Source organism: Podarcis erhardii (assembly GCF_964252035.2).
Source record: "Podarcis erhardii genome assembly, chromosome: 3".
NCBI classification, from domain to species: domain Eukaryota; kingdom Metazoa; phylum Chordata; class Lepidosauria; order Squamata; family Lacertidae; genus Podarcis; species Podarcis erhardii.
The window spans coordinates 32,480,036-32,503,219 of NC_138507.1; the positions used below are offsets into that span (position 1 = coordinate 32,480,036).

At 39.2% G+C, this 23,184-nt stretch overlaps 1 protein-coding gene across 2 annotated transcripts; it reads left to right on the forward strand.

Moving 5' to 3' along the window:
• The first annotated feature begins 60 nt into the window (after positions 1-60).
• FBXO9 (F-box protein 9) lies at positions 61-23,153 on the forward strand. Of its 2 annotated transcripts, XM_081857266.1 has the most exons (13): positions 62-420; positions 2,651-2,728; positions 3,802-3,960; positions 5,184-5,241; positions 11,450-11,549; positions 14,037-14,167; positions 15,956-16,070; positions 17,886-18,004; positions 18,465-18,555; positions 19,235-19,330; positions 19,607-19,700; positions 20,956-21,110; positions 22,011-23,153. In XM_081857266.1, the coding sequence occupies exons 1-13, from the start codon at positions 418-420 to the stop codon at positions 22,117-22,119; spliced, it is 1,308 nt and encodes a 435-aa protein (XP_081713392.1). In that variant the 5' UTR covers positions 62-417; the 3' UTR covers positions 22,120-23,153. The 2 variants fall into 2 exon arrangements, with proteins under 2 accessions (XP_081713393.1, XP_081713392.1); XM_081857267.1 differs by lacking the exon at positions 3,802-3,960 and having other exon boundaries at positions 61-420.
• The last annotated feature ends 31 nt before the right edge of the window (positions 23,154-23,184 follow it).

The following is a 23,184-nucleotide window of genomic DNA, read 5'->3' on the forward strand; positions in this document are numbered from 1 at the left end:
TCCCATCTGGCACCGCGCGCCTCGTCTGCTCCGCGGCTCAGTTGGCGACACTCGCTCGCTTGCCTGCCTGCCTGCCTGCGACCTGCTCTCGCTCTCTCTCTCCTTGAGAAAATGGCTGCCGTACGCCGCGCTCGCAGTGACTCCCGCTGCGTGGTCCGCTTCTCCGACCGAGAACTCTACTAAAATTCCCTTCCCGGCTTGTTTAACCGCTCGTAAGAGGAGGGGGTGAAGAAAACTTAAAAACCAGACATTATTCAAGGCACAAAAGACGGGGCCCGCGGCTGCCGGTCGTCACCGACGCTCGCGAAGAACCAGCCTAAGAGGCCGCTCGCGCCTTGAAACAGCCACAGCGCCCGCAGCCGCGCGTGAACGACCGTTGGACGGGCGGCCTGGGGTAGGAACTGCCTCGGCCTCAGCATGGTAAGGGAGGGGGCGATGGCGGCGCGTGACGGGGGCGGGGCACGTCGGGGCGGAGCGCGCCTCCCTCCTCCCTGCCCTCCTTTTCGTCCCGTGCGCAGACCCTCCCAGGTGTCAGGGGCCGGTTTCTGATTTGATCCCGGGATTCTGACTTGATCCAGCTTTTCCTTACGGCATCCCTGTTGTCATCGGGAGAAATGTTGGAGGGGAAATTCTTAAGTTCTCCCCAGTGATCCATCATGTTTGAAGTCCAGGGCAGATGATACGAGCACCGAGATGCAAAATTAAGCATATAACCGCTGTTATTTTGTGTGTGTGTGTGTATGCACATATCTATGTATATGAATATGCATGCGCAATATGCACGTATATGAATATGCGTGTGTATGCATATGTGTATATGAATATGTAGAATTATTGTATATACTTAAATACATGCATACATACAGAGAGCAGCCTTGAACACCCAGGTCTTTGGAGAAGACAATCACTGCCAACAGCAGCTTCTATTCCTGAGTGGCCTATGGCGAGAGGAGGCGACTAACCAAAATAAAAATAATATAAATAATAATAAATATACAAGAGCTGCTGATGCCATCCATCCAGTGAGGCCCACAGAACTCGAGGAAGATTGTTTGTGAAACAATAGTGGAAACTTTAGCATTAAGATATTTTTAGAATGTTTGAGCCACTTTGAAAGCACTTTGGTCCCAAACTTTGAATCTGTTCATTGGATGAGTCTAGTTGAAGCCATCTATGATTTTCTTTAACACCTGATAATGAGTTAATAGGTTTGTATACAGTATATATATTGAGCACTTAGAACTTGGGTGTCATGCATTTATATCCCAAGTAGCAAGAATGAGTCATTTGCTGAGCTGGGTGTGGTGTTGCACATCAGTTTTGCCAGTATGAACCTGCTTTTGAGCAGGTTGCAATTAAGATTTTTCTGAGTTTTAGGATCCCACAGTGAAGGAAAACTCAATCCAGGTAATATTCCTGTCAAGAACTAGTATGAGAAATCAAATAGCAAGCAGCCCAAAATGACTCCTCTTCCCACTATCTTGATTCTGTGCTTTCTTGTGGGTGTGGCTGAAGGTTTCTGTGAAAGGAAGTAAGAGACTTTCATGAGAGGTAGTGGGAGGATTTTTTATTTTTCCACCTTCAGCTCTTTGTTGCAGCTGCTACACTAATTGCATACACACAGTCTATTTTCATATGTATTTGTCCAGGCCTTGATGGTCTTGATACTGTTGAGGCTTAGTGTTGCTGTTTTTTAAATGGATGAATAACTTCATTTTGGTTTATATATTATATTATATTATATATATATATACACATATATACATATATACACATATATACATATATATATACATATATATATATATATATATACATAATTGTTTCAAACTGCCCTATGTTTTCATCTGGAGCAAATGGCATATAAGACTGGAATAAATAAAATACAGTATTACTTCATGCATGGTCTGATAAGGTTCTGTATTTTTCATGCAGGATTGTACGTCAAGTTACTGTGACTCCAGTGTTTGTTCATCACTGCTTTATACAAATGAGGTGAATACAAAATTCTTTACCTAGAATGCCACTTAGTTAAATTTACACTTGAAAAGTTCCTGTTTCAGATCTTAGCTATAGATGTCTTAGTTTTAATAGTAAGTAATAGTATTTGTCCACTTACCTTTTCTTCCAAAAGATAGCTTATCTTAGGAAACACATCTTTAAATGTTTTTTAAACATTTTTGGTTGTCTTCTGCAAGGTTGTGTAAATGGTTTTATGTCTCCTGTTTTATGTTTTTCTTTTTATTTATCTGTTGCATGAAGAGATCTCATTTTAAAAATAGCTACGGGGTTATCTTTCAGAAGACAGGTCAAACATTGAGCACAATCTTAAGTTAGTAAACAATCCCATTAATAAACTGTAGCCAATTAATATTCATCTCATTAGTATGAAGCAGTGATGAACAAACCCCAGAGTTGCAATGACATAGAATCCTGCATGCAAGTACTTATTATTATTTGATTAATAATATTTAATACTTTCAGAGGGTATACTTTGAGTATGAATAGTGGCTCATCTATAACATCTACTTAAAAATTCTGTATGATTTTAGATTAGGTGTTTTGTAGGATAAGAACAAATTATGGGACAATACTAATTTCATTAAAAATGTGACTTTAAGTACTAATTTCATGTGATTTATTCTCTCAGGCAGAAGGTGAAGAAGATTGTCACTCTGACATGGTAAGAGCAGATGACAATGAAAGGTCTGGGGAAGCAAATCTTCAGGTATGTCTGCTTTTGTATTTTAGGGCAGGGACTCATCTGCATAATTTAGTTCTTTGGTCTGTGTATTTTTTGCCCTTTCGTTGGTACAGTTGTCCCAATCAGCACTTTAGAGCCAATGTATATGAATGCTTTGAACAGATAGGCAATTTGATAACGTGCCTCGTAAGTTCTATCTGTGGATAAGAAATACTTCACAATCTGAGGGAGTGCATTAATTCATACAAAATGCTGTAATTCCTGGCTTCTTTCTAACTTCCAAGCTTTAAAATACTGACATAGTGTATATTGGTCGCTCTTTGAAGAATGAGCTATAGTAAGCTCTTTCTGCAAATAGACTTTTCCTTTTTCTTTAGGGTATTATCTTTTTGTGTAGATTGAGACATCTTAGCATCTTATTGTGACACCTGCCACATACTTATCCGAAGGATTTGAAGAATGTTGCAACTCTTAGTTTTCTTACAGTAAATAGGCAATGGGGCAGCTTATAATTTAGCAGCAATAATGATTGAGGAATTCACTTCATTTTTCAGCAAGTTAAATGATCCAGCGCAATTACTTTCACCAAATGAAAATACCCCCAAATAGTTCTTCACCATATTTACTCAGAAACTGGCTTGGAAAATAGTAGAAATTCATTGGTGATGAGACCTTGCAATCTTGTTCAGAAAGCACTTGCTGAGATGGCTTAACTATATAGTAAATCGTTTGTTTAGATGATTGTCAGAACCCATTTATTGGCATTCCATGTTTTTGTGACGTTTCAGTTGCACTGGGTTTGACAAGATGTACCAGAATCTATTTTGCTTGTTTCCAAACTTGCAAATTTGTCCTGGAAAGGCCCACAGCAAAGTGATTATTTCTCACATATAGACTCTAAAATTAGTAGCTATGAATACACTAAAATTCAGCAGCAAAATGTCAGTTACTGACTGGAATAAATAATACCTTCAGATTTTTTTTAAAAAGTAAAATACCAAGAATCATTTGCTTCATTACATGGAAGAAATTATCTAAATATCTTGCACTTGTAGACACGTCTACCCAAATATTGGATTTAGTTTCTGGATTTCTAGGCAGAGCTCCAGATGTTCAGAGCACAATGGATGTTTGAACTTACCCCAGGGGTGAGCTCTACGGGTTTGGAGGTTCGATCCTGCAGAACGTCGGCAAGAGGGCCTTCAGTAAAGGCTGTAGATACCAAAGGAAAGCTGGAACTAGCAAAAGAGGAAAAGGTAAAGAAATTGAGCTTCTTATCTTCAGTGAGCTAATGGAATGCAATCTCTATGGGCTAAGCACTTAAAAAGCATGGGCTACTTTTTCTACTTCTGTTCTTACCGCTGTGCCATCTCTCCCTACTTTCTCATTCTGTTTCATCTTCTGAATTAACAGAATATGGATGTATTACCCTTAAAGCTGGGAAATACAGAAAGATGCTTTAAAATATTTATTTGGAAGATGTTGCTCACAGTTCCTAAAATGTTTGTCTGGATCCAAGTTCAATGAAGAAAAGGGACTAGCCATGTTTATTGTAGATAAATTAGTAAAATGATAGGGACAAATTTTTACTAGGATAGATAAATTAGCAAGATAAAAATGACAAAAATCCTACTAATTTAACTTGCATGTGTAAATAGGAAGAATTCATAACAGAAGGAAGATGCATGTTAAAACCGAAAATGCTGAAGAACTTGATTCACCTCAATCGCTTTTTTATAGTAAGCTAGACAGTTTTTCTTCTGGAGGAAAGTGGAATGACAATAACTATCTCCCTTTCCCATTTCTTTTTTGCTGTGTCTTTTTCATTCAATGCTCTAAGAAATTTTAGAGCAAATTTTATTTATCAAAAATAACACAATATGTTGGAAAAACTTGCTATTTCCCTGGTTTGTGTGTTCTGTTCTTAATTGCAAGACTTGGCAGAAATATTGCAGCTGTAATGTGCTCTGACGACTGCTTTCTCTCACAACTGCCTTAGACTTCACTTTTGGAAATCATCCCGCAGGTGCTTTCTTGCTTAATATGTCATCGATTTTTGCTCTAGGTGTAGAATCTACAAGGAGTTACTGTTTTTTCCAGCAGATGCTAGTCACCATGATAGTATCAAATCATAATTTTATCTTAAAGATCCACAATGGCACATCCTCTTGTGGTCACTGTGTTGAGATATTTTCAGATGAGTGGAATTACTGCCAGTTTCAGAACTACCGTAGATGGACAAATTAATTGTAAAACTATTAATGGTATTGCGAGATGATGAAAATTTAAGGTTAAGAAAATAACATATCACAAACACAATCCATTTATTTAAATTTAGTTGGACAAGATAAACTTCACTTCTGTGTGTCTTAATTTTATATTTAATGCTGATAAAACTTGCCATATATTATGATTAAATAGTAATTTTATTTGGCTTACTGGCAAGGGACTCTTAAACAATTCACTAATTTTTGTACAGGCAAGAGAACTGTTCCTGAAAGCAGTGGAACAAGAACAAAATGGGGCTCTTTATGAAGGTAATCTAATATTTGTGTTTTAATCTTTATACAGTAAATTTCTGGATCTTAACTGTTGCTTATGAACTGAATTCATAGGCTGCTGTGGGTGAAAACTACTATTTATACAGTAATTGTTGGGAGGAAAGAATTGTGAACACAGCTAAGAGTTAGGCAGTTTTGTTTTCTCATCTGCTGGTTAAGAATCCTGTTGCAAAAGTGAAGGACCACTAACTACAGTTCAGATGACATGGGGCCTCTGGTGCCTTGGCTAGAATATTGATTTTGACTTGGGTGAACCATGTTAAATGCCCTGCTCAGTCATTAATTTAATTAGGTAGCCTTAGGGTGCGGGAAGAGATGTCTCAGTACCCTACCTCACAGGGATGTTGTGAGGATTAATAAATGATTCTAAAGCCCTTTTCTTTTTAAGAACTTTTAAACTTAACTGACAATTTCATTTTGAAGCATGTATTGGAATATATAGAGCTTGTTGCTACATTTTTCTATTAGCACTGCACGTGTGAAATGACAAGTACTCCTTGGCAGAAAATTATTAATTGTCAGGAGCCTAGTTCCTTTACTTGGGAAGGATTCAAAATCCAAGAATGTCTCACCTGTGGTGTGCTAACATGCCACCATGATATAAAGTACAGTGGTACCTTGGGTTACAAACACCTTGGGTTACAAACATTTCGGATTACAGACTCCGCTACCCTGGAAGTAGTACCTCAGGTTAAGAACTTTACCTCAGGATGAGAACAGAAATCGTGTGGCGGTGGCAGCAGGAGGCCCCATTAGCTAAAGTGGTACCTCAGGTTAAGAACAGTTTCAGGTTAAGAACAGACCTCCGGAACGAATTAAGTTCGTAACTAGAGGTACCACTGTACTGAATTGGGTTATATTTAGAAACCCAGCATCTGTCGGTGGCAGATAGGTGCTATTGACACTGGTGAACTTTCATAGCTAAGCAAGCTCTTCTACATGCAAATTCACCCTTGAGTGTCTTGATATCCAGTTGGCACAACGTAATATATACACCTGTGGGAAAGCTTCCTGTGCAGAAGGGATACTGTGCTAAAAAGTCACATAAATATTGGCCTGTATCTAAATGGCTTTACTGATCACAATGTGACTAGGTACCTTCTAAACATACTGTTATGCAGCTTTTGTCATCTTCATTTTTGAATGCTCTCAGGAGGAAGTTTTGGTTAAAACCCTCAAGGAAATTCTACTGTTTCATACAGGAAATTATTATATGCTGTCGGGGCCTGAAAACAGCTTCTCAGGGGTCTTTAAAAAGGCTAAAAATAGTGAAATTTAAAGCTGTTGTACAAGGGAGATATTTGGCCGATAATCCCATTTCTTTTGCTGGAAAAAAGTCAAAGTGATATCTAATTTGACTTGAATAAGATTTCTCTTAAGGATCCCTCTCTTCACTTTATTGTTCAGTGTGAAACAGATTTTTTACCAGCATTCTAATTTGAGAAGTAGTCTTGACATATAGAATAGGCAGCAGTGGGCAGTCTTTTAGGATCTTGCTAAATTTAACCTGAACAAAATAGCATACTATTCTATTTGTTGAGGGTAGTTCTTGTCTCTGGTTTTCTGAGGCTTCGATATTAAAAAACACAAATTAGCTCCTGTCCCAGTTTCCATGCTTATTAAATCCTATTTTTAAAAAAGAACCTTAAAATAGTTGCTTCACTTTGAAACATGCTGCTTGTGTGAATTGCTGTAGCAAGTTATGCTTTTATATAAAAATGTTCGTACTCGAGAATGACTTCTAATGATCCTAACATTGATATTCCTGTCAAAGAACAACATTAGGCTAAAACCCTATGCCCACTTAAGTGTGAATAAAAGTCTTAAAGTTCTATTGTGTCCAGAGTAAATATACATAGAGTTGCACTGTTTGTATACCCTTTAAAATACAATAGAATATTGTCTTTGTGCAGTTGGGATGCTGCACTAATATGTAATATTGCTAGGACAGGATAGTTTTAGCCATATACCACATTTTAAAAATAAAGCAGCTTGCCCCACATAATAGAATTTTATCCAGTTTCGGTGATGTGCTAAGACTGTATTAGACTGTGCTGCATTTGCTGCATAAGACTTCGCAACTTCACCTATTTCAACCTCATCTATTTTGGTTTCTACACTCCAGGCTGCTAGGTTAGTTCACCTGAGTCTTGTTGGTTCTGTGATGTTTACCCTTTTCTTTTAAATAAAAAACTTTATAAAATTCTTGTGTGTGAATAACTTGGTATTTCTGCAAAATGAGACAGAATGATGATTGGAGAAAGTGCATTTATTACTAGAAGATGCACTGGAACAATATGTACTATTCTATAAAAGAGAGATTGATAAGATGCACCCATACCATAAACATATGGTAGAGTGCCAGTCCTTACAGTACAGTCTCAACACAGAAGGTTACTGGAAGGGAAGCATAATCTTTAAGAGATGCTCACAAAACTAATCTCTTTAATTGCTGCAACTCTGGTGATATCCATAGTGCCCTTTTGTAGGACACTCCATGAGTCATGACGCGCACACTATATCCCCTTTCATGTATCATATAGCCTCTTTCATGTTATAACAACTTTCATGTAGGGGCCATTGCATGCCAGTAGGCCTTTATAAGCCAGCGTGGTTAGAGTGTTGAGAGACCTGGGTTCAAAACCTCCACTCCTCCATGAAGTTCACTGGGTGACCTTGGGCCAGTCACAGTCTCACATCCTAACATACCTCATAGGGATGTTGTGAGACTAAAATGGAGAAGAGGAGAACCTTGCAACCCAAGTTCCTTGGACAAGAGGTGGGATATATATGTAGTAGGCAGTCCACTACTCTGCCCTAACTTGATTCCGAATGTGCCCATTTCAAATGAATGGTCTTAAAGTTCATCAGATGGATTCCAAGGACCTAAGTATAAAACAAACCAGATTTTACACCTGTTGCTGATAGTGGGCGAATAATAGGTGGCCTGCAGGCCCTCAAACCCTTCTTCCCAAACTTAGGCTATCAAGGGCCGTGGCAAGGAAGCCACCTGATATTAGAAGCCTGATCATTCCTTGGTTGTCATAAGGGATTATGGGAAATGATAATGCAATATGGATTGAACTGGGAAGCATTGGTGAAGTATGTTTTCTCATGATTCCCAGTAGCGTTGGAGGAGTGTGTAGCTTTAACTGCTTATATTTTTCTTTCCCCCTCTAGATTTTGGAAAAGGTGTGGAAGGGTTGTTATTACTATTTATTAAATTTACATACTGCCCTATACCCACAGATTCAGGGCAGTTCACATTGTATTGAACCCCCTCCTAAATTGAGCCCGGGTTTTTAGGGTGGATCCCAATCAAAATGGACTTGGACATGGCTAAACTGAAAAAGGTCATTTGTGAGCTGCCCCATTATAAAAAATCACTGCTGCTGTTACCATTTAAAATAAATAAATGGATACAATACCAGTCCTAGCATTTACTAAATGACATGCTTAAAAAAGTAATATATTTTATAAAAGTTACTTACAATAAATGAAGCTAGACCTTAAGATGTTGTATTACTCAGAATAATATGAGAAAGAGGCTAATGGAGCTACCATTCTAAGATTGGGATCCTAACTGATTGATCAAGAAATAAATTACCTTGAAATCAATGGGATTTGATATCATAGAATCTAGTGTAACCCCCTGCAATGCAGGAATATGCAGCTTTCCCATACAGGGACCAACGCTCAATCTTGGCCTTATCAGCACCATGCTTTAACCAATAAAGCATAGTTATAATGTAGCTGCATTTGATCCATTCCCTTCATTCAAACAGAAGGTTAAGTGCGAATAAGAGTACATAATTTTCACTGACATGTTGAAACATCCACTATACTTTTTACAGTCAGTAAGGCCCCATCTGCACTATAGATTTAAAGTCATCATTCTAAGCAGTCATAACATTCCCCAAAGAATCTTGGGAGCTGTAGTTAAGGGCACTAAGAGTTGCTAGGAAACCCTTATTCCCTTCAAAGCTAGTTTCCAGAGTAATTTAGGAATCAGTCCCTCTTCCCATGACTGTTTAAAGTGGTGTGATGCTGCTTTAAATGTATAGTGCAGATTATTATTGAATTTATGCCCTAGTCTTTCCACGGATCCCAAGGCTGCAAAGAAATACACCATTTAAAAACAAATGAATGCACTGTAAAACAGATTAAAACATTCCAAAAACGATTACCATTTTTTAAAAAACCTGAAATCAGTTGCAGTGAAAAACATTCAAAAAGCAGTTAAAACATTCTTCCGTTCAGTGATCTTAGGGTTTCCAGGAACAGTATTCTTCAGACAGCAAAAGCCTTGTAAAGTGGAACGTTTTCAAGTTCCTTCTGCAGGTTAATAATGATGGAGACCGGTACACATCACTAGAGAGACATTCAATAACTACCATTGAAAAGGATGTCTTAATGGGTCAGTGCCAACTGGCCAGCCCACCAAGATGTCACAGGCTATACATGAGGCCTAGATGAAATTTATAAAGACCGACCTGTGTTCTCCAGATGATGAACACCCGACTCGCATCAACTGCAGCTAGAATGATCAGTGGCCTGGAATGATGGGAGTTGTAGTTCACTAGCTTTTGGAGCGCCATAGGTTCTCTGTCCCTGTTCTCACTGGTGGCTCCCAAGTGCTGCTTTGAGGATAGTCACAAAGGAGATAGTAACTAACTTGCATTGACGAACTGGTGGATTTATACAGGTTTCATGAAACACTGTATTATCTGATATGAGCAAAAATAGGCCTTGTGGTGAAAGACGCTTTCAGTGTCTATATGCTGATGACACCCAGGCCTGCTTCTGTACCCTAGAATCTTCACGCCATCCAAGCATTGCCTATGTATAGATGCTATACATTGGCCATGGACATATTGTGTACCTGCAACTTTTAAGGGGGAAGGCCAACTTATCTGCCCATCTTGTAATGCATTTCTCTGCATAAACCATGTTTCACTTGTTTTGCCTGTTTTCCAAAGACTTAGTTGTTTTTGCAAAGCTGCTACTGCTGTGTTACAAACTCTCTCCAAACTTCTTGAGATTGAAAAGCGGCTCGTCATGCTGTTTGGGGACTGTTGTATAAGACATACAAGTCCAAATCCCTCCTCAACCTGTAGGACTAGTTACATGGTTCTTTCCCATTGATGTCAGTTAAAAATGATAGCTGAACATGCACTAATGCATTAACTAATAGTGTGAGGTAGCCTTCCCTAGGAAGATACAGTTGCCAGGGGAATTATTTCTCCTCTCTGGTCTCCCATTTCACCTTATTCCAGATCTTGACTGGACCAGAAAAAATAAGGCCACATTGCCTATTCCTGACTGATAGAAGGCGACATGCTGACATTTTAATCTTTGGTTGATTGTGACTACTTTCATATGTCCTTGGACAGTTTTAATGATTCAGGGGTTCAGCTTTAAGGTCCTTGTTGGTGTAAGAAGTGTATACAATCGTACCTTGGTTTTTGAAGAGCTTAGTTCATGAACAACTTGGAACTCGAACACTGCAAACCTGGAAGTAGGTGTTCCAGTTTGCAAACTTTGCCTCAGAAGTTGAACATCCGTATCGGCTTCTGATTGGCTGCAGGACGCTCCTGCAGCCAATCGGAAGCCACTTCTTGGTTTCCAAACGTTTCAGAATTTGAATGGACTTCCCGGAATGTGTTCTGTTTGAAAACCAAGGTACAACTGTATGCATTTATTTAGTGCATGGGAATAGACTGTCCCCAATATGTGTTTGTATTACACACTGCTTATTTCATGGTAACCAGTTACAGATAGGTAGCCGTGTTGATCTGCCATAGTCAAAACAAAACAAATTCCTTCCAGTAGCACCTTAAAGACCAACTAAGTCAGTTCTTGGTATGAGCTTTCGTGTGCATGCAGAAGAAGTGTGCATGCACACGAAAGCTCATACCAAGAACTGACTTTCATGGTAACCATTCATGATAATGAACTTGGATTCATGCATTTATTTTACAGAAATAAATATTGATCTTGGTCAACCTCTCCTACTGCCTCCTGGTATTTTATGAGTGCTCGGGAGGAGGGCAACCCTTTGGAGCAGTTTTTCAGCATTGTTAGATGCAACCTTCTGAGAAATGTGCTAATAAGCATGCTTTTCATGCATATGCTCAGTAAAGTAAGTGCAGTTCATTTAAGTATACATTACTTTTATTTTTAGCTATTAAGTTCTATCGTCTGGCTATGCAACTGGTCCCAGATATTGAGTTTAAGATCACCTACACCCGATCTCCAGATGGTGACAGTATTGGGAAAAGCTAGTAAGTATAATATATTTATTATTTTGAAAGCTTAAGATGCTGATGAGGGAATATGCCAAATAGCTGCAATTCTAAACACTTAAGCCCTAGTCCTATGCAGTGAGATATGCCTAAGTGCTCTGAAATCAGTAGGTTGAAATACAACTAACTGCAGAGGGTTAAGCTGTTACTAGAGAGAATTTCTTATCAAACTCAGTAAGACATTTATATGTCTGAGTAAACGTGTAAAATCACTCTGTAAAGTTGCAAGTCTATGCACAGTTGCTGCTACCAAGTGCCATTGAAATAAATATACATTGGTACCTCGGGTTACATATGCTTCAGGTTACAGACTCCGCTAACCCAGAAATAGTACCTCGGCTTAAGAACTTTGCTTCGGGATGAGAACAGAAATTGTGCTCCGGCGGCGTGGCAGCAGCAGGAGGCCCTATTAGCTAAAGTGGTGCTTCAGGTTAAGAACAGTTTCAGGTTAAGAACTGACCTCCGGAACGAATTAAGTACTTAACTCGAGGCACCACTGTAATTTAGCAGTGCTGTGTTTTGGACACAATTGGATCATTTTAATCCTTCATGCTAAAGGATCTCCAAAGGTGTCATATAATGTATCTTTAAATAAAAGTTGCTGTACAGTAATTAAATATCCAACTCATATTGCCTGCAAATATTTTGAGTGTTGTACTATATCTAGATCATACTCTGAAGCAAATATAATCCTATGATCCTAAGACACAAGTTGCACTTAGTTCAATAGGACTTAATAGATTTGGCTTGTGAGTAAACTCTGTTAAAGTCACTGGAAGCAGCCTCTGAAAAAATGTGCACGTCATATTGTTATTAAACTTACAAATATATTTTTCATACAAATACAACAGCCATCACCCACATTTGCACATTGTGATAAACCAAGGTTTATCAGCAAGAGCCTGAGGCTCCTTATGGCATGTGCCCATCACAAAAATATCATTGTTTATTGTAATACATGAACAGGGTCAGTCTTTTTTTCCCCTTTTTTTTTTAATGCCAAGAGATATAAATTAACTGAAAATCTGGTGTGTGTGTTTTTAGCCTTCATTAATACTGGTTTTCTCTCAGATGGTAAAAGGTTAGGTTTAGATCTCATTTATTGCTCTTCTGAAGTATTCTGCAAGGTTGCTGTGCACTATGCACACTTACCGAGCCTGGATAGCTCAGTTGGTTAGAGCATGGTGCTGATAACACCAAGGTTGCAGGTTTGATCCCCATATGGGACAGCTGTATATTCCTGCATTGCAGGGGGTTGGACTAGATGATCCTCAGGGTCCCTTCCAACTCTATGTTCCTATGATCCTATGATCTAAAGTTTATTTTTATTTTTGCTTTATTTATTAAATTTGGTAGTCACTTTATTTTGCTCAAGGCAACTTATAACCAAACAAACAACAAATTCACATAGTTACATTGAAACAAAAAATAGAAGCCAAATGATAAGTTGAGAGTCCAAGAGGGCATAGAATTCACAAAGAGTTTGTATTTATCATTCTAACATGTTTTCTGTGATTTATCTAGGGTTCAAACTGCACCTGACACATAGACATGTGTGCTATAATCCAGTGACTCTCTTTAATAAAATCAGAAAAAGCACGTCAGGATAGTTGCATTACAGAAGCAGGGGTGGTAGTTTATATGTTCTTTGCGTGCTTTTTCCTGATCTAACTGAAATATCTCTTCCTATCCCCAATTTCTAAATACATGTTTACGTGCATCTGTCAATTAAGGGCAGGAAAACTTCTTGAAAGGGAACAATATTGAACAAAGAAATGGCAGGATAATCCTCTCTCCCCTTTTCTGATCTCAGTTGCTCTTCTGGAAGCATTTTGTCTGATTTTTCCAAGAGCTGTACTGATAAAGATTACGTGCCTCAGTTTTTTAATGTCCACGGCCGTGACTTTCCACACATTTCATTTGTAAGCCTAGTCTGTACAAGGAATGCATATTTGTTATTTTATATGCGAGAAATCCTGTTTAAGTTTGCACAGTACAACCCTGTGTTTGTTTACTCAAACATAAATTTCAATGAGTTTGATGCAGCTTAATCCCAAATAAAGTATGCAATCTTAAGAGTGAACCCTTAGCTTTATCTTCTTGGAAGCATGTTTCACTGAGCTCAATTGTACTTATATCTAAGTAGATATGTGTAGGTTTGACCTGTATCATAATAATTTCCAGAACTAAGAGCCTGTCTGGAAATTTACTTACAAAAATATAGAATAGTATTGGTGAAAAACCCTCGTTTAAATTGACAAGTATGAATATTGGTGACAGAAACCAATAAAGGTTGTTTCTAGAACATGATGTAAATAGGAAAGAACATTGCCTTCAGGAACAAGGCTGCAATTCTAGATATACACATGCATGGAAGTAAATTAATTGAAATTAATAGGTTCAGCATAAACATGGTTAAGGGGCTGTTGTATGATAATCTAATCTCTTTATGCTTCCTTCTTCTAGCATTGAAGATAATGAGAATGATAGCAAGGTGGCTGACCTTCTATCCTACTTTCAACAGCAATTTACTCTTCAGGAATCATCCATCAAACTGTGTCAGCCTGAGCTTGATATGAATCAGACTCATATCTCAGGTAAGGGAAGTTTTCATATTGAAATAGTGTGCACAGTAAAAAGGTGGACATGGGTTTTCATTTGAGCCTGGTAAACCTCTGTCTGAACTGTACTTCGTTGTTGTTATAATTTGGAATGCTATAGGCTTAACACTATAATTTCCATGTTAAAAATACATATTTAGTGTTGAAAATGTGTAATAAAAATAGGGACATGCAGGGATTATTATTATTATTTTGTTTACAGTTATTTTTAATCCTACCTTTTGTTTTTGCATTTAATTTCATAGGCTTCCTGACCCAAGCGAATGGAGGCCTATTTGTAAAGGCCATGATCTGCTGCTTGTTAGTAGTTGCTGTAAGAACTTACACTGCCATCTTCCTCTTGCTGGTTTTAAGAATCATATCCCTTTAAATAACACTCTAAAGACTTCCTTCTTGGTTGTGTTCTTGATAGTTACTTATTCTTTCTTTTTGTATGCTGGTGATAGCATGTGATGTATTCGACAAAGTTGTCATCAGAAGAAGAGAGTTGACTTTATAGATGCTGAAATTCTTTGTTGCAGGTGATAGAGGGCTGCATGCTTCATGTAAACATTTTGTTGACATGCAGAATCAGTACTTTAACTTGCTTAGTGATATAAGCAGTCTCTGGAGAAACAGCTGTTTGGAACTAACACACTATGCTTAATGTAGCTAAAGATAGTTATGATATCTTTATTAAAATAGTACAATTCTAAATAAACAGTGAATAATTCTTAGACACATCCAAAGAACCACTTATTTTGGAAGTACAGTGGTGCCTCGCAAGACGAAATTAATTCGTTCTGAAAGTTTTTTCTTCTTGCGAGTTTTTCGTCTTGCGAAGAATGGTTTCCCATAGGAATGCATTGAAAATCAATTAATGCATTCCTATGGAGACCGCTTGCCAGGCTGGCGGTGCGGAGAAGGGCTTTTCTCCCCACCGCAAGCCTTCAGGACAGGTACGGGAACAGAGGGGAAGGCGCGCAGCGCTTCTCCTCTGTTCCCGGGGCTTGCGGTGGGAGGAGGGTTTTTCCTCCCCACGCCAACATTCAGAACAGCATTCTGAAATTTGGCGGTGGGAAGGAAAGCCCTCCTCCCACCGCAAGTCTTCAGGACAGCCATCCGAAGGCTGGCGGCGGCGGGAGGTCTCTCCGCCCCACCGCCAGCCTTAGGAGCAGCCTTCCAAAGGCTGCCGGTGGGGTGGAGAGAACTCCTCCCGCCGCCAGCCTTCGGAGCAGCATTACGAAGGCTGCCGGTGGGGCGGAGAGACCTCCTCCCGCCGCCAGCCTTCGGAGCAGCCTTCCGAAGGCTGCCGGTGGGGCGGAGAGACCTCCTCCCGCCGCCAGCCTTCGGAGCAGCATTACAAGGGCTGCCGGTGGGGCGGAGAGACCTCCTCCCGCCGCCAGCCTTCGGAGCAGCATTACGAGGGCTGCCAGCGGGGCGGAGAGACCTCCTACTGCCGCCAGCCTTTGGAGCAGCCTTCCGAAGGCTGGCGGCGGGAGGAGGTCTCTCCGCCCCACCGCCAGCCTTCGGAGGAGGTCCGAGGACAGTGGGGAAGACGCGCTGCGCTTCCCCGCTGTCCCGGAGATTTCCCTATGGGCTTTCGTCTTGCAAAGGAAGCCCATAGGGAAATTCGTTTTGCGAAGCGCCTCCAAAACGGAAAACCCTTTTGTCTAGCAGGTTTTCCGTCTTGCGAGGCGTTCGTCTTGCGGGGCACCACTGTAGCTATCTAAAATAGGCTTGGAGTAATTATATATAATTACTATTTATCTGTTTTTTCCAAAGTGTTGCCAATGGAGCTGATGATGTATATTTTTCGATGGGTGGTTTCCAGTGATCTGGACCTGAGGTCTTTAGAACAGTTATCATTGGTCTGCAGAGGCTTCTACATTTGTGCCAGGTACAAACACAACTATCATTTAAGAAACCTGTCATAGTTTGGTAGTCTGGATTAAATCGGGGTTGGGTATTTGGTTAAAAATATTTGGTATATTGACTGGCCAAAGGATCAAGTATTTTTAAAGCATGTGTTTATTTTATAGTGTCACCTCCCTCACACATAAATGAATTCCAGGACAGTATACATAGAAATGGAAAATTACAGGAACATTTTAACCTTATTAAAACAACAAATATGATATTTTAATCATAAACAGAGTTTATACTTTGTGTTAAGTACAAAAACAGACTAAAACTTAACTGAGAAACCATGAAATTTACTGCTTTAAAAATGGTAATAATTTGTGCTTGTAATTGTGCTTGATTCATGGAATAGTTCTTTTTGACTTTTATCTTGGAATAAAAATAGGGGAGGGGCTTATTGATTTGTGTTTTCTTGTTCTTGTTTTTGTAATGTATTTTGTGCTTTTATGTTGTGAACTGCCCTGGGATTTGTGGATGAGAGGCGCTATACAAATTTTATAATAATTATAATTATAATAAAAAATAAAGCAAAATAACAGCAACTATGTAAAACAAAAGCCATGTTATAAAGGTAGTTTTGCTAAGTATAGAGCAGACCAGTTCATTGTCACATCCAGCTTTCTGCTTCCTGCAACAAACAAAATGAGAGTATTGGCTGGTCCTAGATTGCCACATATTTGAGAGGTCTGACGTTATAGGACATGACCAGCAGGAGAAACTGTGCTGCTATGTTTGCTCCCGTATGAAGTAACAGGGATCACTCTGTTGCCTGCTTGCTTTGTGGTGTGTTACCCTGCTGCCTTCTACTTTGAAGTTCTCCATCCTTCCTATTGTCCATGGGATTCACATCATTGCCATTTAAAAGCTCTGGCACTTCCCACCTCCCCACCCCCACCCCATCAGCAGTTCTTTTCTGCAATGCACAGGTGAGCCAAATGACTCTCAATGACAACAGTAGCAGCTGCCTATTCTGACAGCCCAACCAACCAGCAAGAACATGATTTACAAGGGGGGCGGGGGGGGGGGGAGACAGGCCGGCCGGCCGGCCGGCCGGCCAGCCAATCAGCTCCGTGGTTTATTTAAATTATTCACAGATTTGTTTTATGTATTTGGGGGGCAAATAGGGGATGGAGATAAATAGTGGAAATCTTGCCTGTCCTTGCAATGCCTCCTTTGGGGGTAGGGATGAGGAGGATCAAAAAAAGGTGGACCACTTCACTGCTTATGGCAGAGGTGCCTCTTGTGACCATTAGCAACTTTAGCGGATTTCTCTCTCCAGCATGAACTTGGCTGCTGGCATTTTTGTTATTTCTTCTGGAGTGTTCAAGCATGGTTGGCTCTCATGCTTTGCGGGTCTAAAGACCTAAGGTGCATCTGGGGCTGTCCCATTCTGTCTCCGATCTAGCTCCCATTCTGGTTTGTTCTGCATGGTCCCCAGTACTCATGAATCTTACTGCTTCTCGGTTGTCAACTCTTCCCCCACATCTCAAAAAAACCCTTTTACCTCTGAGCAGGTGAAACGTCCTTGTCACTGCACCATCCTATGCAAGTTTACTCAGAAGTAAGTCCCACAGTGTTCTTTGAGGCTTATTCCCGGGTAATGTGTGTAGGGTTCATTTTTCCAAACTTTAGTCTTAACAGTTTTGTTACTGTGGGGAAAATACAGGTCTATAAATTTAAACTGTAGCATAAATGCCATTCATAAATAGTGTCTTCTCATCACAGCCAAATACATTCTTCCCTGTATTTTCAATTTCCTTGTGTTTTCTTATGTCTGCTTTTCTTTTACTAGGGACCCTGAAATCTGGCGTCAGGCTTGTTTGAAGGTTTGGGGCAGGACCTGTAACAAATTGGTTCCTTATACCACATGGAGGGAAATGTTTTTGGAAAGACCTAGAGTTCGATTTGATGGTAAGGCAATCATTAACCAAGAAAAGCAGCACTTAAGACAATTGCAGCAGCATTTTCTCTCTTATTTAAATATATCTCAATGTAATATGTTAACTGGTCAGTTAATGATATGTGAAGTGTTTGAGTGTTAGTTTGCCCAGGGGTTAAATGACTGGTAAAACTGAAGTGGTTGAGTTGGTGGGACTATATCCCATTCTTGATGCATTGACCTAATGCCACTAGATTGACAACAACTGTGTTGCAATGGATAGGACTGCAGCATGTAAATTAATAAGAGAAAGATGAGGATCACTATGTGAGAGATCCAATGGATTTCAAAGAGGTTTTTAGATGGAATAATATAATTGAAAGTTTAAAAAATTATCACTTTATAAGCATGAATCATTTAAGAACTTAGTGGATCATTGTTCATAAATTTATTGATGATTATGTATCTCTTTTTTTACTTCCTATTCCATAGGCGTATACATCAGCAAGACAACATACATACGTCAAGGAGAACAGTCTCTTGATGGCTTCTATAGGGCATGGCACCAAGTGGACTATTACAGGTACAACTACTTTTTCGTGCAGTTCAGCTTGGTTATTCTTAATAGTGATAACTGCAGCAGATAAGACCCTAACGACAAATAATGCTCATGTATAATTTCGTAAGGGTTAAGGTTTTAATTTCTAAATCATAGTTCTATTTTCAGTTGGAAACCACTGAAAATCACTTGGACTCAGTATTTCACATTGTGAACCCTTCCATGTTTCTCAAACTATGAGCATACAGAGCATTAACTGCTCTTGGATATGACACCCCAGTGCTAAATCTTCACACTGATATCTCTGCTTGTGCTGCTGGTATAGCTCCAGTAGCACCATTGAATCTCTGTGATTGAAATTATGGGGACCTATGCTGTTTTGCTGCATTCCCTCACCAAGATCCAAAACACTGTGTGGTGAGCCTCTTTTTGGTCTTGAGACTCCCACATCCCCAAACATGGAACAACAGTTACATAAGAAACTATTTGAAATAGGAGGTCAGACAAGTTCTGGTGGTCCTGCACAGACATTTGTATGCTGGTACAAGCCCCTTGCTGCATAATCACCTGTGTTCAAGTAGGAAAAATGTAAACATATATGGGAACTTGGTTTAAGTTGTATTTCTTTGTTTTACTTTCAAATTTATGTGATTTTACAAAAGGAAAATCATCCTTCCCGGGTTAATGTTGCTTAATTTTGTAGGTACATGAGATTCTTCCCAGATGGCCAAGTAATGATGCTAACAACTCCGGAAGAACCTCAGTCTATTGTTCCTCGTTTACGAACTAAAAACACAAGGTGTGTTAAGTTTATGTATCACAGAATTTTATTTGTCATGCATTGAAAGGATTGGCGCCTCGTCTTTTAAGTAAGGGGGATGTCAGGATTTAAAGTAAGGTGTGAGCACTAAAATACTGTACCATTAACATTCAGGAGCAAACTAAAATACAAATTAAGTGACTTGAGAGTTGCAGCCCCAAGTTGTCACTTAAAGAGAGGAAAGCAGTATCTGTGAAGTATTGTCAGCTCTTTGAGAAGTATATTTTAATGGAGTCTTTTCCTTCTAAACCTTAGAACGGATGCAATCCTGCTTGGCCATTATCGCCTTTCCCAGGATACGGACAATCAAACCAAAGTATTTGCTGTAATGACAAAGAAGAAGGAAGAGGTACATATGAAACAAAATGCTAGAGGACTGAGACATTGGTTAAGATAGCAAGAAAGCAGTAAATGCTTTCTTGAACACAATTTCTTAATAGAAAAGAAGCTGTCAGCCTTGTTCCCAGCGTTGCTTGGAAATTCCAAGACACACAAAAAAATCAGTGCACTTTTGATAGAATTGGCCTGCCATTTTGATTCAAAATGTTGTCACACTTTATCCAAACATAGACAAAAACCTGCTTCTTAATCTCAAGAACCATTATGTGAAGTTTGGTGACAATATCTTAAGAGGTATCAAGATGCATAGAGAACAGATAGGCAAACAACTTTTCAAAATAAATAGAGGATACATACACCTCCAAAGTACTTCCACAAAGGCCCTCAATTTTCTTTTTAAAACCCATAAATTTAGTTTTTTGTTTTGTTATTGCTATGCAATAACATCACCTAATTCTGGTATCACCTAATTACCAATTACTTAAAATGCTATTTAAATGTAGACAGAGTTAACAATTTGTAATCTCTTATGAGGGAGATAAATGAAGGGGGTTGGGCAAATACATGGTTTCTGCTCATGCCTTTGGATTATGCCTCATTTGTGATCTCTGTTGTTGCTGCTGCTCTGAACCAAATAATTAATGATTGTTAGCTGCGGGTTTAGGGGGAGGAATGTGGGCTTATTGGCAAGAAATAGTAGAACACCAGAATTTTAGAGGGTAGGGAAAGAGAGAAAGTAGACAAGGGTCAGTTGATGTCAAGGGATAGAAATTCAGGTGGAGGTAAGACTTTACGGGAGGTAAGCTGAGGGCAGCAGAGGTGCCGACAAGGACCTAGTTTCGTCTGTTTGTCTTCCTCCAGTAATTTTTTTGCACGCCTCCACTGCTAGGTTTTTAATAGGAGCTTTCTACTGTAAGTCTGGTTTTTAGATATTTTGATCTTTATAAGCTGTTTAAATATAAAGAGCATCCATTTTTCTGGATAAACTCAAACTGCTTAGGTGGATAAACTCAAACTGCTCAAATAAACTCAAACTGCTTAGGTGATGATTTTTCACCCAGAAAGCCTTCTGTTGCTTACAGTTCTGACCATCATGTTGTGATTGTTTTATGATAATGATAGCTTATCATATATAGAACCTACGTATTTTCAAATGGAAATATACAAGCAGTGTCATTTATTCAGCAGCCTTAACTTCGGCTTTGGCAACTATCTTTACTGTTACATATTCTCGACAGCACTATATTGTTTCTGTTTCCATGTAGAAACCAATTGACTACCACAAGTACAGATATTTCTGTCGTGTCCCTGTGCAAGAAACTGACCACAGCTTTCATGTAGGGCTACAGCTGTGTTCCAGTGGCCGCCAGAGATTCAACAAGCTTGTTTGGATTCATCACTCTTGTCACATTACTTACAAGTAAGATTTTGGATAAAAAGGGGAGAGGAAAGAATACTGTTTGGTTGGGATTAATAACAGAGAGTAGTCAGTTCTTCTGTCCCACTCCTCGTGTTTGGTGCCTGGAGGAGGTGAGGATGCCCCTCCATCAGCCTCTACCAGTGGGGAAGAGTGGTGATGGTAGGGGCTTTGCCATGTTGGGGGCCCCTAGGGATGGTCCTGGAGCAGTCTGTGGGACAGGGGGAGGAATGCTAAAAATTGCCTTTACGCCCATTCCACTGATGGATGCATTAGCGAAAGAAAAACAATTGGATTTCCTCCACTACAAGAATTTGTAAATAGATGAGGATTGGTACAGTCAACTCAGTCCTTAAGATAGATGGGGAAGATGCTTTGCTTGTGTTGTCCTGCATTAATCCATGGTTCAGGCATGCACAACAGGGTCATCTTGGTAGTGGCACGTGGTTTTGGAGATGCCATTCCCTTGAAGATAAATTTGTTCTCCTCACTATATACAGTATTCAGATGTCAACTGAAGATATGTTTGCTTCCCCAGGCTTTTACAAATCGAGATTGGATTATTTTAATACTTAACATAACAGTTGAAGGGTTTTGTTTTGTTTTGTTTTTTTGTAAATTTTAATGGTTCAAATAATTATTTGCTTTATGAGGTGGCATTACTCAGCACCTCGTGAGATTACTGGAATTCTTATTCCACCCCCCCCCCCCGGCATTTACAAGGTGTTGGCCCACATGGCTTTCAGATCCATTTTTGCAACCATAAGCTGCAGCCACAAGTTACAGAAACTAATAAAATGAAATGAAATCTTAAGATTTGGGGGAAGCTGAATTTTGTCTTCAGTACCATTTTCTGCAATATCGCAGCACCGGTCTAATGTGTTTCTGTAATATCTTTTATAGGTCTACTGGTGAAACAGCAGTCTCTTCTTTTGACATTGACAAGATGTACACCCCTTTGTTCTTTGCACGAGTGAAGAGCTTTACTGCATTTTCAGAAAGACCTCTCTAAGAAAGTCACATCTCTTACTCTTGCATGAAAAATTACAGCAAACAACACTTAAGTTATAAATGTGTGTATATATATACATACATATATATATATATATATATATGAATTTTATTTTAAAAATGTGGGATCTTTTTGAAAGATATATACTGGAAATAATTTGATTTAGGGTGGCAGGGTTATTTTATTGGTTCTGAAGTCAAGTTTACACATTATTTTAAACTTGATTATGTTGTGAAAAGACTTTGATAACATAAAAGGCATTTTTGCCATGTCATTTTATGAGCAAATTTATAAGCTGTTCTCTTTCCAGCGTAAGGCTTCATCTGCCTATGCACCTTAAGTTCAGGAATCGTTCTAAACCTACTGCTGTACATATGACATGGTGTGCGTGCATTGGGGGAAGGCTCAAAATGTGAAGAAATTGTCCTACATCTGTGTGTGGCCTACACAAATGTAAAATAAATGTTTACTTTGAAATACATGTATTTGGGTTGCCTTTCAAGAAGAGACATTGACTTTGCTGTAAGCTGAAGCCTTACAAAAAAAAATTAAGCAAGGGAAGCAAAGTCGGAAGTTCAGCTTCAGTTGTTGCTATCTGTTTTGGCATCACATTGTTTCAACAACTAGTAGTTACTGCATTGCAAAGGGGTAGAAGATGAGCGAGAAGTCACATTGGGGAACTGGCTGCCTCTCTCTTCTTCTTGATCCAGGAAAGGATTTCAAGAAAGCAATTTGGAGCACTGAACTTGAAAGTGCATTGTTTGAATTATGTTATGCAAATGAGAATAGGGCTGTACTCAAGTATGTTTGTCTTTTCTTTGTTTAACCCTTCACCTAACTGCTAAGAATACTGCACACCCCTTGGGTGTTTTGTCACACTAAACTGATTTTTTTGCTTTTGGGGACTCCTACAGATGTTCAGGTACTGTGTGCTGCTTCTCCTGCGTATGTACTTTGGGAGTTGAATGCAACTGCTGTATGACGCTTATCATAAATATGTACTTACAAACATAAAACTAAAGTTTCTAAATGTTTTTCTTCTCCCAGTTTGTGTTACATTTATTT